The sequence below is a fragment of the Eurytemora carolleeae genome, unplaced genomic scaffold (assembly GCF_000591075.1).
Source record: "Eurytemora carolleeae unplaced genomic scaffold, Eaff_2.0 scaffold886, whole genome shotgun sequence".
Lineage (NCBI taxonomy): Eukaryota > Metazoa > Arthropoda > Copepoda > Calanoida > Temoridae > Eurytemora > Eurytemora carolleeae.
The window spans coordinates 62,788-76,777 of NW_019402118.1; the positions used below are offsets into that span (position 1 = coordinate 62,788).

The 13,990-nt window shown below is 33.7% G+C and overlaps 1 protein-coding gene across 1 annotated transcript in view; it reads right to left on the minus strand.

Annotated features, from left to right (window-relative positions):
- Positions 1-385: 385 nt before the first annotated feature.
- Positions 386-13,990, minus strand: part of LOC111717911 (serine-rich adhesin for platelets) — a gene marked incomplete in the record, with an annotated part of 17,751 nt that continues 4,146 nt past the window's right edge. Inside the window, 5 exon segments of the mRNA XM_023493371.1 lie at positions 386-1,354; positions 2,812-2,877; positions 3,040-3,198; positions 3,453-3,629; positions 5,250-13,990. Coding sequence (XP_023349139.1) covers positions 1,140-1,354; positions 2,812-2,877; positions 3,040-3,198; positions 3,453-3,629; positions 5,250-13,990 — 9,358 coding nt within the window.

Consider the following 13,990-nt stretch of genomic DNA (forward strand, 5'->3'; position numbering starts at 1 on the left):
TTGAATCGACGATCAAATATTTGAACTGCTTGTGGTTAGTCCAGCGAGTGCAACCTATAGCTCAAATTAATTAAATTTGGTCCCTGAAACTTTCCCGTTGTATCACTGATTCAAGATTTGAACTGGTGGTAGGTAATTCAGCAACCTAATTCAAATTCTTTAAATTTGTTCCCTGTTCAGAACATAAGGCTTAACTTCAAAATGGCTAAAGAAGGAGGCATTACGTCATCCTCACACCTGGATTTTAGTTTACTTCTTTAAGTTTTTTGATTACAAATTGAAAACAGTTTAACAGGAATCTAAAATTTTCCCATTTGGAATGGGGCCTAGGCCCTAAATTAAATGAATTTAGACCCAAAAAAGTATGGTGTAAAGATGAAATAAGTAAAAAAGTCAAATTTTATTTATTTATATATATATATGTATATTATTTAGCTATAAAAACTATGAAATAACTGGAAAAGCAGTATCTGGAATCCTCCTCCCTTTGACCTCACAGTTTCGTAAATGTGAATTTAAGCGAGTGTTTATTTTAATAATTTGATTACATATGTAGGAGTAGAAGAGTGTTCTGTAAATTTTATCCAAAAAATCTGTACTTTTTAATAAATGTGGAAGTTTTGTTCAAGCCATTATTGATACTTGAATAATTTTAAAAGGGTATTATAGCAAAGATTGGTACTTTTTTATCACAAAGCATCACCACTTAAAATCACATTTACAGTCCCTTCGAGGTTTGTGAAATTTAAAAGTTTTGTTCATGAAACAAATTAAAGAAAAAAAACTTAAATTTACAATAAAAAGATTTAATTTACCCTCCTTATAAATTATTAGCTGTTTTGTTAGGCCGGTAAGGTTGAGTTCGGATATAAAAAAAAATGCGCAAATCTATTATTTATTGGTTTAAAAAATGAAAGATCTGTTAGCTTGGATGTATGTTAAGCTTTTTTAATGAAAAGTTTCATGGTTAAACGTTTCTTTTGCAATTTGAATATTCTGTATTATGCAGGTGTTAAATTAAAAACTTTGTTAAAGATGAAGAAAACTTCAAGAATGTTTTATAAAAAATCATAATTATCCAAAAATATGTACAAATGCTAGAGTATGTATGATTTGAAAATTTATAAATTTTTAAAAAACTAATCGTTCCCTTCACAGGGCATGAATCCAGATATTGCTGGATATGGTTGCGTTGTATTCATGTTTATCACAGATTTCAGAAAACATAGATTTTTTAGCTTATATTCAGCAGCTGACTCATGTAACCACTGCCATAATATACATCCACGTGTGTACTTGCAGCGGCATGCGCACACTTCAGCTGACTCTGTCACTACTGGAGAGCCAAGCAGCCCTAAAATATATTAAAATAATCAGCATGGATGCACACAACACCGGAAACTCCAGTTTATTTAAAATACCAGGCTGACTTTGAACCATATAAGAGCAAGCTGACAGTACACATGCATACAATAAAAGGCAAAAAATAACAGTACGCCATATACATATACAATCCTCTTCTTGTGAAATTAATGTGATTCTGGCACAAGATGCACAGAGTTGAAGAAATTCTATCAATGTTGCTGAAAAAACAAGAGCAGATTATTGAATTAAAAGTCCTTTTCTTTTGCATTCTAATTCAAAACATCATATCACACCTGTGGTTAATCCTCCTTCTTCTATTATGTATTTACACACATTGTAGAAGAAAAACAAATATTAATTTTATTTAGAAGACTTTCTTGCATGTCTATATATGTATGTACTAGGCTCTCAAGGCTCACCCCTCCTATTCTATTGACAATCTCTCTCTTCCATTAGCATAACACTGGGTAATAAAAACACAGTGCAATGCATACACACTTTTAGGGCCACATTATTGAGGAGCCCCTATAGTAAAAAATGTAGACATATACAGATCATAAGTAAATATGTATATACTAGGTGTGATCAATAAGTTTTGCTAAACAAATGTAAGGATACTCTGAAGTTTCAGCCCTGTAATTTTAGTGCTGAAAGTTTTCTATATCAATTCTGGAAAGTTTTACAGACCAGTTGATGTTAATTAGATCTTTGATTTTATTTAAGGAGGGTTTCCTTCATGTTAATCAGCTTTGTTGACACAGAAAGGAAATTTTAAGAATGATCTCAAACTTAATCCATCAGAGTGGTTTTTTGATCCCTGAGGAGCGATTGAAAGAAGAAAGATATTGAGGATTGAAAGTTGCAAGGGAGGGCTTTTGAGGATAATACTGGTTTTGATTTACATGTGAGATCCATAATCAATGTCATCCCCTTTGTTCTATGTCAGAGGCTTTAGAACAAATTTTGCCCGAACCATTTTCATTTTTTTATTTACAATGTAAAAGCACATGTCAAGCACTCTGGCAACATACTTTTAGAATCATTGCTTTTAAGATTAGACTTTTATATTTATTCGACCATTTCCGGTGTTTTTGTGGTCTTTTCCTGCCTAAAATCCTTCAAACATTAATTTTGTCATTCTTAATCCAATTAAACCACTGTTAAGGTGCACAAAATTGGTTTAAAATGAAGTCTTTTCTTTGTTTGTGCATCGTTATATAAAAAGATTCAATCATGTTCAGCCTCTTATAGTGCTTTTTTCTCTATTCAATAATCTTGATACTCCTATTCAGACAACAAAGCTAATTCACCTTTAGGAGAATACTCCTTACAACACAGCATTCTGCTTGAAATCAACAGGCCAAAGACGTATAAAAGTATAACTTTCAAAAAATAATTGTAGTAAAATTTATTATCACAGCTTTAATTAGGTTCAAAGTTCTAAACCTGATCCTCCAATTAGTAATCCAGGTTTCGAGCATTCAGGTCTTCCACATATAGTGCTGTCTATTTCTGAAACAATTTAATTAATTAAATTTAATTTTTTTGATATTCTAAATTCTAGCACAACTTCAAATGAACCTAATAGAAAACAATTAATTTTTAAGTTTAAAGAACATGAAAAAAATTCACATTTTTGTTAAATATTCTTTTAAAGGACAAAAACTGTTAAACCTGATGCTTCTTTTATCAGCTTTGATATCAATATAGAATTTTTTTCGTCATATGTTCTGTGTTTGGTTGTTGTCGGCATGGTTGTTGTTGGAGGTTGAGGTAAACCATAATGTGCTGAATCAGATTCAATGGATCCAACCACCATAAAGAGGTTCACATCTAAATACAAATTATTTCAAGAAAGAATATTCCAGGATGTCTACTTTCACTGTTGCCTAACTTCAGTATTTTTGTTGTGGGTTGGATTTAATGAATTTGAATCTTTAAATTTCAATCAGTTATTCAAATTTGAACCAGCAGTAGTTAGTCCAGCAATATAGCTTAAATTTGTTAATTTCCGTTATCATAATTTTTTGAAAACTTTCAATTTATAATGCATGTGCACTTTTGGGTTGAAAAGAAATATAACTTACTTATGCTAGCTACCAAATTAGGAACTTTTGATTTCATAAAGCATCTCTTTCTGACTTGAGGGACAGGGTGCTGAGGACTTATCCACATCCATAATACACATCCCAGCATATCAAGGCAAGCTTGACGACACTCATCAGAACATGATGCAAAAGCCACCTCATTGAATCCATTCATGTCTAGAACAATATTAGGGTTTTTAAACTGTAATTAGATCAATGTTAGGTACTTTCCCGCATGGCAGCTTCTTGGCTGTACAATTTCCTAAGGGGCAACTTTCCCAGTATGTTCTAGCCCCAGAACTCGGCCCTCATTGCAGTCTGGGGTGCCTCAAAATTCCTAACCTTACCTTTTGGAAGTTGCCGCACAAGAAATTCCATATTTCGGGAAATTGCCTCTTGGGAAATTGTCACTTGGCAAGTCACCCAAGGGAAAATACCTAACACCATTTGAAGGAAAAAGTACTGTTTGTATATGGAGCACAATTAATTATTCAAAAAAAATTGAATTAATTAAGTAGATAAACAAAGTAGTTTATAGGATCAAAAGTAAATTGTGAAAAATAACATAAGATATACATTTTACAAAAGTAATATGCATTTGTAAACACTCTAAATTGAAAAAAATATCTAATTCATAACATTTTTGTGACTCCCTAGAATGATGAGCATTGTATTGGGGTCTGTTTTTACACATTCAAGGTTTTTAGTTTAAAATGTGCTCTAAAGGAATCTGAGATATTGGACACAATGCAAACCTGATATTCTAAAAGTTTGCTTTTATTACATTAAAGGAAGTGTTTGGGAAAAATGAAAGGGGGTATGGGCTTATGTAAAAAATATTTCTACTAATCTTACTTCTATTTGTTGGATATATAAGGAGAAAATTGTTAAAGATGACTCACACTGAAGAATGTAGTGTCCATACAAATTCATAAAGTTGCAATATTCCACTAAGATCGTAAAAAAATCAATTTAATTCCAAACAATTCATCGAATATTTTTCAACATAAGCCTATACCCCATTTAATTTGTTTGCAAAAACTCCCTTTATGCAACATTGTTTTCTCTGTCCAAAAATATTTTACTAACATATCAGATTCTTGTGAAGCCTTTTCAAAATCCAATAACCTTAAATGCTTGAATTCAGAACTGAAAATGATGCCCATAAATGAGATTTGAGCATTCAGCTTTTTTTATTTTGTTCATTCATTGTTTGTGGACAATTTATGAACGACCCATTTTATTGGGTTTTTCTTCAACTGTTCAAAAAAATTTGATTTCATTTGTTCTTCAAATTATCATTAATTTTCAATCTATTTTGTTCGTTTTTTCATTAGACAATTGTTTAGTAAAATTGTTTTGTTCAATAAAATCATTCTTTCAGTTGAAAAACAATAGTTTTTTTAAAAGATTGTTTAGCATCGTTCTTCAGTAATAAATTTGTTTTTAATTGTTAAAAAAATTACTTCATTCAGTTTAAAAAACTATCATTCTTTTAAATTTGTTCAAATAATTTTAAAACCCATAGTTAGTTTTTTTTCTAAACAACACCTTTTTTACAAAAATTTTGTTTGTTCTCGAAAATTTTGTTCATTTAAAAATACAATGCTAATCTCAACCCATCAGTACCCCTTAGATGTATAAATCATAGACAACAAAAGACCAATTTTAATCAATAGAAGGAAATGAACTGTATGGACTAATTTGAACTATTTTTTGGTACACAGGTTTAATATAATGCATTAATTTAAGTCCCTGATCTAATAATCACATTTCTTAAAGTAAGTATAAAAATACCTAAAACTGGGTCTGGTCTTGGATACCAAACTTTTACAATAGTTTTATTACACTCCTTGTCTGCAGGAGTTGTTGTAGATGCAGTGACTGAAGTTATCAAAATACTACTAGTAACTGATATTGTGCTGGTAGATTCTGATGTAACTGTAACTTCAGTAGAAGGGGTGGTTTCTAAACTTGGAAAAGTGAACGGTGGAAGGCTTATTGTCAGTAAAGATTGTGAAGTTGTTGTTGTTGTAATAGTTGAAGAACTGGTTTCTAATGATGTACTAGTGACAGAACTGGCTTTGGTTGTTGTACTATTAGAACAGATGGTTTCTGTTGTTGTACTAAAAGAAGAACTATTTTCTGTCAGTAACAATGTTGTATCCATTATGTCTTCTTCAGCAGTAGTCATTGCAGAAGATCTATTTTCTATTGTTGTAACAGTAGAGGAATTGGTTTCTGTGGTAGGACTAATTGAAGAACTTCTTCCTGATGTTGAGCTTGTAGAAGAACTAGTTTCTTTTGCTATACTAGTAGCAGAACTAGTTTCAGTTCTTGGACTAGAAGAAGAACTAGTTCCTGTTGTTGAACTAGTTAAAGAACTAGTTTCTTTTGTTGTACCAGTAGAGGAACTAGTTTCTAATGTTGTACTAGGATAAGAACTGGTTTCTGTTGTTGTACTAGTAGAAGAACTAAATTCTGTTGTTGTACTAGTAGAAAAACTGGTTTCTGATGTTTGACTAATAGAAGAACTAGTTCCTGTAGTTGAACTTGTAAAAGAACTTGTTTCTGTTGCTGTACTAGTAGAAGAACTGGTTTTTGTTGTTGATCTAGTAGAAGAACTGATTGATGTTGTTGTACCAGTAGAAGAACTAGTTTCTGTTGTTGAACTAGTAGAATAACTGGTTTCTGTTGTTGGACTAGTAGAAGTACTGGTTTCTGTTGTTGTACTAGTAAAAGAACTGGTTTGTGTTGAAAAGAATTCCTCTGTTGGTTCTGTGACAATAGTATCAAAGGCTGTGCTTGAAATTGTTGTTGATTCTGTGGGAGTATTAGGAGAAGAACTAGTTTCTAATGTTGTGCTAGTTGGAGAACTGGATACTGTTGTTGTACTGGTTGAAGAAGTAATTTCTGCTGTTGTACTAGTAGAAGAACTAGTTTCTGTTGTTGTACTAGTTTGAGAACTGAATACTGTTGTTGTGCTAGTAGACAAACTAGATTCAGTTGTTGTCTTAGTAGAAGAACTGGTTTCTATTGTTGTGCTAGTCAAAGAACTAGTTTCAGTTGAAAAGATATCCTCTGTTGGTTCTGTGACAATAATATCAGAAGCAGTACTTGAAATTGTTGTTGTAGTAACAGTAGTTGATTCTGTGGAAGTACTAGAGGAAAAACTAGTTCCTAATGTTGTACTTGAAGAAAAAATGGTTTCTGATGTACTAGAAGAAGAACTAGTTTCTATCAGTAACAATGTTGTATCCATTATGTCTTCTTCAGCAGTAGTCATTGCAGAAGNAATTGTTGTTGCACTAACAGTAGTTGATTCTGTGGAAGTACTAGAAGAAGAACTAGTTTCTGTTGTTATACTAGTTGGAGAACTGGATACTGTTGATGTGCTAGTAGATGAACTGGTTTGTGTTGTTGTACTTGCAGAAGAACTAGTTTCTGTTGTTGTACTAGTTGGAGAACTGGATACTGTTGTACTAGTTAAAGAACTGTTTTCGGTTATTGTACTAGTAGAAGAACTAGTTTCTGTTGTTGTGCTAGTAATAGAAGCAGTTTCTGTTGTTGTATTAGTAGACGAACTGGTTTTTGTTGATGTGTTAGTAGAAGAACTAGATTTTGTTGTTGTACTAGTAGAAGAACTAAATTCATTTGAAGAGAATTCCTCTGTTGGTTCTGTAATAATTATATCTGAAGCAGTGCTTGAATTCCCGGTTGTACTAGCACTAGTTGATTCTGTTGATGTGCTAAGAGAAGAACTTGTTTTAGTTGCACTTGTAGAAGAACTGGTTGCTGTTGGTGTACTTGTAGAAGAACTACTTGGTGTATCAGTAGAAGAACTGCTGGAGAGAGTGATTGAAACTGTTGTAATGAAATCCTCCAATGGCTCTGTGACAACGATATGAAAAGGAGTCGAAGTGCTTGTACTAGTAGGAGAACTGGTTTCTGTTGGTGTGCTTGTAGAAAAACTGGTTTCTGTGGTTGGACTAGTAAAAGAACTGGTTTCTGTTGTAAAGTTAGCATAAGAAGTAGTTTCTGTTGTTGTACTAGTAGAAGAACTAGTTTCTGTTGTTTTACTAGTAGAAGAACTGGTTTCTGTTGTTGTAATAGTAGGAGAATTAGTTTCTGTTGTTTTACTAGTAGAAGAACTAGTTTCTGTTGTTGTACTAGTAGAAGAACTAGTTTCTGTTGTTGAACTAGTAGAAGAACTGGTTTCTGTTGTTGTAATAGTAGAAGAACTGGTTTCTGTTGTTGTAATAGTAGAAGAACTAGTATCTGTTGTTGTGCTAGTATAAGAACTAGTTTCTGTTGTTGTATTAGTAGAAGAACTGGTTACTGTGGTTGGATTAGTAGAAAAACTGGTTTTTGTTGTTTGACTGGAAGAAGAACTGCTGGAGAGAGTGCTTGAAACTGTTGTAAAGAAATTTTCAGTTGGCTCTGTGACAATAATATCAAAAGGTGTCCAAGTACTAGTAATGGTAGAAGAACTAATTTCTGTTGATGTACTAGTAGAAGAATTGGTTTCTGTTGTTGTGCTAGTAGAAGAACTAGTTTCTGTTGTTGTACTAGAAGAAGAACTAGTTTCTGTTGTTGTACTAGTTGGAGAACTGGATACTGTTGTTATGCTAGTAGAAGACATAGTTTCTGTTGTTGGACTAGTAGAAGAACTAGTTTTTGTTGTTGTGCTAGTAGAAGAACTGGTTTCTGTTGTTGTGCTAGTAGATGAACTGGTTTCTATTGTTGGACTAGAAAAAGAACTGGTTTCTGTTGAAAAGTTATGATTAGAAGTAGTCTCGGTTGTTGTAATAGTAGAGGAACTAGTTTCTGTTGCTGAACTGGATAATGATAATGTATTTAAAGAAGAACCAGAACTGGTATCAGTTTTTGAATTTGTAGAAGAACTTAATGCAGATGTTCCTAATCGTGAACTAGGAGATGCACTTGTTTCTGTTACTATATTACTCACAGAACTAGTTTTAGTTGTATTTTGGATTGCATCTGTTACAATGATTAATGGTACAGCAGTAGTACTTGCAGTTGTTAGGACGGTAGTAACAGTATTAGTGTTTATGGGTATACTAGTAGAATAGCTAGTTACTGTTGTTGTACTACTAGAATAGCTAGTTACTGTTGTTGTACTTTTAGAAGAACTAGTTTCTGTTGTTGTACTAGAAGAAGAACTAGTTGTTGTTGTACTAGTAGAATTGCTAGTTGCTGTTGTCCTAGTAGAAGAAGAACTAGTTGTTATTGTTGTGCTAGTAAAAGAACTTGTGTTTGTTGTTGCACTATTTGAAGAACTGATTTTTGTTGTTGTGCTAGTAGAAGAACTAGTTGTTGTTGTTGTACTAGAAGAAGAACTAGTTGTTGTTGATGTGCTAGTAGAAGAACTGGTTTTCGTTGTTGTATTAGTAGAAGGACTATTTTCTGTTGTTTTACTAGTAGAAGAACTGGTTTTTGTTGCTGAACTAATAGAGGAATTAGTTTCTGTTGTTGAACTAGTAGAAGAACTAGTTTTTATTGTTGTGCTTGTAGAAGAACTGGTTTTTGTTGATGCACTAGTAGAAGAAATGCTGGTATCAGTAGAAGAACTAGTTTTTGTTGTTGTACTAGTAAAAGAACTAGTTTCTGTTGTTGTGCTTGTAGAAGAAGTAGTTTCTGTTGTTTCACTAGAAGAAGTAATAGTTTCTGTTGTTGTACTACTAGAAAAATTAGTTGTTGTTGTTGTACTAGTAAAAGAACTTGTTTTTTTTGTTGCACTAGTAGAAGAACTGGTTTTTGTACTAATAGAAGAATTAGTTTCTGTTGTTGTACTAGTTAAAGAAGTAGTTTCTGTTGTTGTTCTAGTAAAAGAACTGAATTTTGCTGTTGCACTAGTAGAAGTACTGCTGGAGAGAGTGCTTGGAACTGTTGTAAAGAAATCTTCAGTTGGCTCTGTGACAATGATATCAAAAGGAGTCCAAGTACTTGAATCAGTAAAAGAACTGGTTTCTGTTGTTGTACTAGTAAAAGAACTGCTGGAGAGAGTGCTTGAAACTGTTGTAAAGAAATCTTCAGTTGGCTCTGTGACAATGATATCAGAAGGAGTCCAAGTACTTGAATCAGTAGAAGAACTGGTTTCTGTTGTTGTACTAGTAGAAAAACTGCTGGAGAGAGTGCTTGAAAAAGTTGTAAAGAAATCTTCAGTTGGCTCTGTGACAATGATATCAGAAGGAGTCCAAGTACTAGTATCAGTAGAAGAACTAATTTTTGTTGGTGTGCTAGTAGAAGAACTAGTTTCTGTTGTTGTACTAGTAGAAGAACTGGTTTCTGTTGTTGTGCTTGTAGAAGAACTGGTTTCTGTTGCTGTACTAGTAGAAGAACTGGTTTCTGTTGCTGTAATAGTAGAAGAACTAGTTTCTGTTGTTGTACTAGTAGAAGAACTGGTTTTTGTTGTTATACTAGTAGAAGAACTAGTTTTTGTTGTCGTACTAGTAAAAGAACTAGTTTTTGTTGAAGCACTAGTGGAAGAACTGGTTTTTGTTGGTGTACTAGTAAAAGAACTAGTTTCTGTTGTTGTGCTAGTAGAAGAACTAGTTTCTGTTGTTGTACTAGTAGAAGAACTGCTGGGGAGAGTGCTTAAAACAGTTGTAAAGAAATCTTCAGTTGGCTCTGTGACAATAATATCAGTCCAAGTACTTGTAGCAGTAGGAGAAATAGTTTTTGTTGGTGTACTAGTAGAAGAACTAGTTGTTGTTGTTGTACTAGTAGAAGAACTAGTTGTTGATGTTGTGCTAGTAAAAGAACTAGTTGTTGTAGTTGTGCCAGTAGAAGAATTAGTTGTTGTTGTTGTGCTAGTAGAAGAACTAGTTGTTGTTGTTTTGCTAGTGAAAGAACTAATTGTTGTAGTTGTACTAGTAAAAGAGCTAGTTGTTGTTGTTGTGCCAGTAGAAGAACTAGTTGTTGTTGTACTAGTAGAAAAACTAGTTGTTGTTTTTGTGCCAGTAGAAGAACTAGTTGTTGTTGTTGTGCCAGTAGAAGAACTAGTTGTTGTTCTTGTACTAGTAGAAGAAATAGTTGTTGTTGTTGTGCCAGTAAAAGAGCTAGTTTTTGTTGCTGTACTAGTAGTAGAAGTAGTTTTTGTTGTTGTAGCAGTAGAAGAACTAGTTGTTGCTGTTGCACTAGTAGAAGAACTGGTTTCTGTTCTTATACCAGTAGAACTAGTTTCTGTTGTTGTACTAGTAGAAGAACTGGTTACTGTTGTTGAACTAGTAGAAGAACTGGTTTCTGTTGTTTGACTTGTAGAAGAACTGGTTTTTGTTGTTGCAATAGTAGAAGAACTGCTGGAGAGAGTGCTTGAAACTGTTGTAAAGAAATCTTCAGTTGGCTCTGTAACAATAATATCAGTCCAAGTACTTGTAGCAGTAGGAGAAATAATTTTTGTTGGTGTACTAGTAGAAGAACTAGTTGGTGTTGTTGTACTAGTAGAAGAACTAGTTGTTGTTGTTGTGCTAGTAGAAGAACTAGTTGTTGTTGTTGTGCCAGTAGAAAAATTAGTTGTTGTTGTTGTGCTAGTAGAAGAGCTAGTTGTTGTTGTTGGGCTAGTGGAAGAACTTGTTGTTGTTGTACTAGTAGAAGAACTAGTTGTTGCTGCTGTGCCAGTAGAAGAACTAGTTGTTGTTGTTTTACTAGTAGAATAACTAGTTGTTGTTTTTGTGCCAGTAGAAGATTTAGTTGTTGTTGTTGTGCTAATAGAAGAACTAGTTGTTGTTGTTGTACTAGTAGAAGAAATAGTTTTTGTTGTTGTGCCAGTAAAAGAGCTAGTTGTTGTTGCTGTACTAGTAGTAGAAGTAGTTTTTGTTGTTGTGCTAGTAGAAGAACTGGTTTCTGTTGTTGTACTAGTTGAACTGGTTTCTGTTGTTGTACTAGTAGAAGAACTGGTTTCTGATGTTGGACTAGTAGAAGAACTGGTTTCTGTTGTTGTACTAGTTGAACTGGTTTCTGTTGTTGTACTAGTAGAAGAACTGGTTTCTGATGTTAAACTAGTAGAAGAACTAGTTTCTGTTGTTTGACTTGTAGAAGAACTGGTTTTTGTTGTTGCACTGGTAGGAGAACTGCTGGAGACAGTGCTTGAAACTGTTGTAAAGAAATCTTCAGTTGGCTCGGTTACAATGGTATCAAAATGTGTCCAAGTACTGGTATCAGTAGAAGAACTAATTTCTGTTATTGTACTAGTAGAAGAACTGCTGGAGAGAGTTCTGGAAACTGTTGTAAAGAAATCTTCAGTTGGCTCTGTGACAATAATATCAGTCCAAGCACTCGTAGCAGTAGGAGAAATAGTTTTTGTTGGTGTACTAGTAGAAGAACTAGTTGTTGTTGTTGTGCTAGTAGAAGAGCTAGTTGTTGTTGTTGTGCCAGTAAAAGAATTAGTTGTTGTTGTTGTGCTAGTAGAAGAGCTAGTTGTTGTTTTCGGGCTAGTGGAAGAACTAGTTGTTGGTGTTGTACTAGTAGAAGAACTAGTTGTTGTTGTTGTGCCAGTAAAAGAACTAGTTGTTGTTTTTGTACTAGTAGAAGAACTAGTTGTTGTTTTTGTGCCAGTAGAAGATTTAGTTGTTGTTGTTGTGCCAGTAGAAGAACTAGTTGTTGTTGTTGTACTAGTAGAAGAAATAGTTGTTGTTGTTGTGCCATTAAAAGAGCTAGTTAATGTTGCTGTACTAGTAGTAGAACTAGTTTTTGTTGTTGTGCTAGTAGAAGAACTAGTTGTTGTTGTTGTGCTAGTAGAAGAACTGGTTTCTGTTGTTATACTAGTAGAGGAACTAGTTGTTGTTGTTGTACTAGTAGAAGAACTGGTTTTTGCTGTTGCACTAGTGGAAGAACTGGTTTCTGTTGTTGTACTAGTAGAATTAGTTTCTGTTGTTGTACTAGTAGAAGAACTGGTTTCTGTTGTTGGACTAGTAGAAGAACTGGTTTCTGTTGTTTGACTTGTAGAAGAACTGGTTTTTGTTGTTGCACTGGTAGAATAACTGCCGGAGAGAGTGCTTGAAACTGTTGTAAAGAAATCTTCAGTTGGCTCGGTAACAATGGTATCAAAATGTGTCCAAGTACTGGTATCAGTAGAAGAACTAGTTTCTGTTATTGTACTAGTAGAAAAACTGCTAGAGAGAGTGCTTGAAACTGTTGTAAAGAAATCTTCAGTTGGCTCGGTGACAATGATATCAGAGGGTGTCCAAGTACTTGTAGCAGTAGGAGAACTAGTTTTTGTTGGTGTACTAGTAGAAGAACTAGTTTTTGTTGTTGTACTACTAGAAGAACTCGTTGTTGTTGTTGTACTGCTAGAAGAACTAGTTTTTGTTGTTGTACTAGAAAAATAACTGGTTTTCGTTGTTGTACTAGTAGAAGAACTAGTTTCTGTTGTTGTACTAGTAGAAGAACTGGTTTCTGTTGTTGTACTAGTAGAAGAACTGGTTTCTGTTGTTGTACTTGTAGAAGAACTGGTTTCTGTTGTTGTACTAGAAGAAGAACTGCTTTCTGTTTCTGTACTAGTAGAAGAACTGGTTTTTGTTGTTGTACTAGTAGAAGAACTAGTTGTTGTTGTTGTACTAGTAGAAGAACTAGTTGTTGCTGTTGTACTAGTAGAAGAACTAGTTGTTGTTGTTGTACTAGTAGAAGAACTTGTTGTTGTTGTTGTGCTAGTAGAAGAACTAGTTATTGTTGTTGTGCTAGTAGAAGAACTAGTTTTTGTTGTTGTACTAGGAGAAAAACTGGTTTTCATTGTTGTACTAGAAGAAGAACTAGTTTTTGTTGTTGTACTAGTAGAAGAACTAGTTGTTGTTGTTGTGCTAGTAGAAGAACTAGTTTTTGTTGTTGTACTAGAAGAAGAACTAGTTTGTGTTGTTGTACTAGTAGAAGAACTGGTTTTCGTCGTTGTACTAGTAGAAGAACTGATTTTTGCTGTTGCATTAGTTGAAGAACTGGATTCTGTTGTTGTACTAGAAGAAGAACTGCTGGAGGGAGTGCTTGAAACTGTTGTAAACAAATCTTCAGTTGGCTCGGTGACAATTATATGAAAAGGAGTCCAAGTACTTGTAGCGGTAGAAGAACTAGTTTTTGTTGTTGTACTTGTAGAAGAACTAGTTTTTGTTTTTGGACTAGTAGAAGAACTGGTATCTGTTGTTGTACCAGTAGGAGAACTAGTTTTTGTTGTAGTACTAGTAGAAGAAGTATTTGTTGTGCTAGTAGAAGAACTAGTTTTTATTGTTGTACTAGTATAAGAACTACTGGAGAGAGTGCTTGAAACTGTTGTAAAGAAATCTTCAGTTGGCTCTGTGACAATAATATCAGTCCAAGTACTTGTAGCAGTAGGAGAAATAGTTTTTGTTGGTGTACTAGTAGAAGAGCTAGTTGTTGTTGTTGGGCTAGTGGAAGAACTAGTTGTTGTTGTTGTACTAGTAGAAGAACTAGTTGTTGTTGTTGTGCTAGTAGAAGAACTAGTTGTTGTTGTTGTACTAGTAGAAGAACTAGTTGTTGTTGTTGTGCCAGTAGAAGAACTAGTTGTTGTT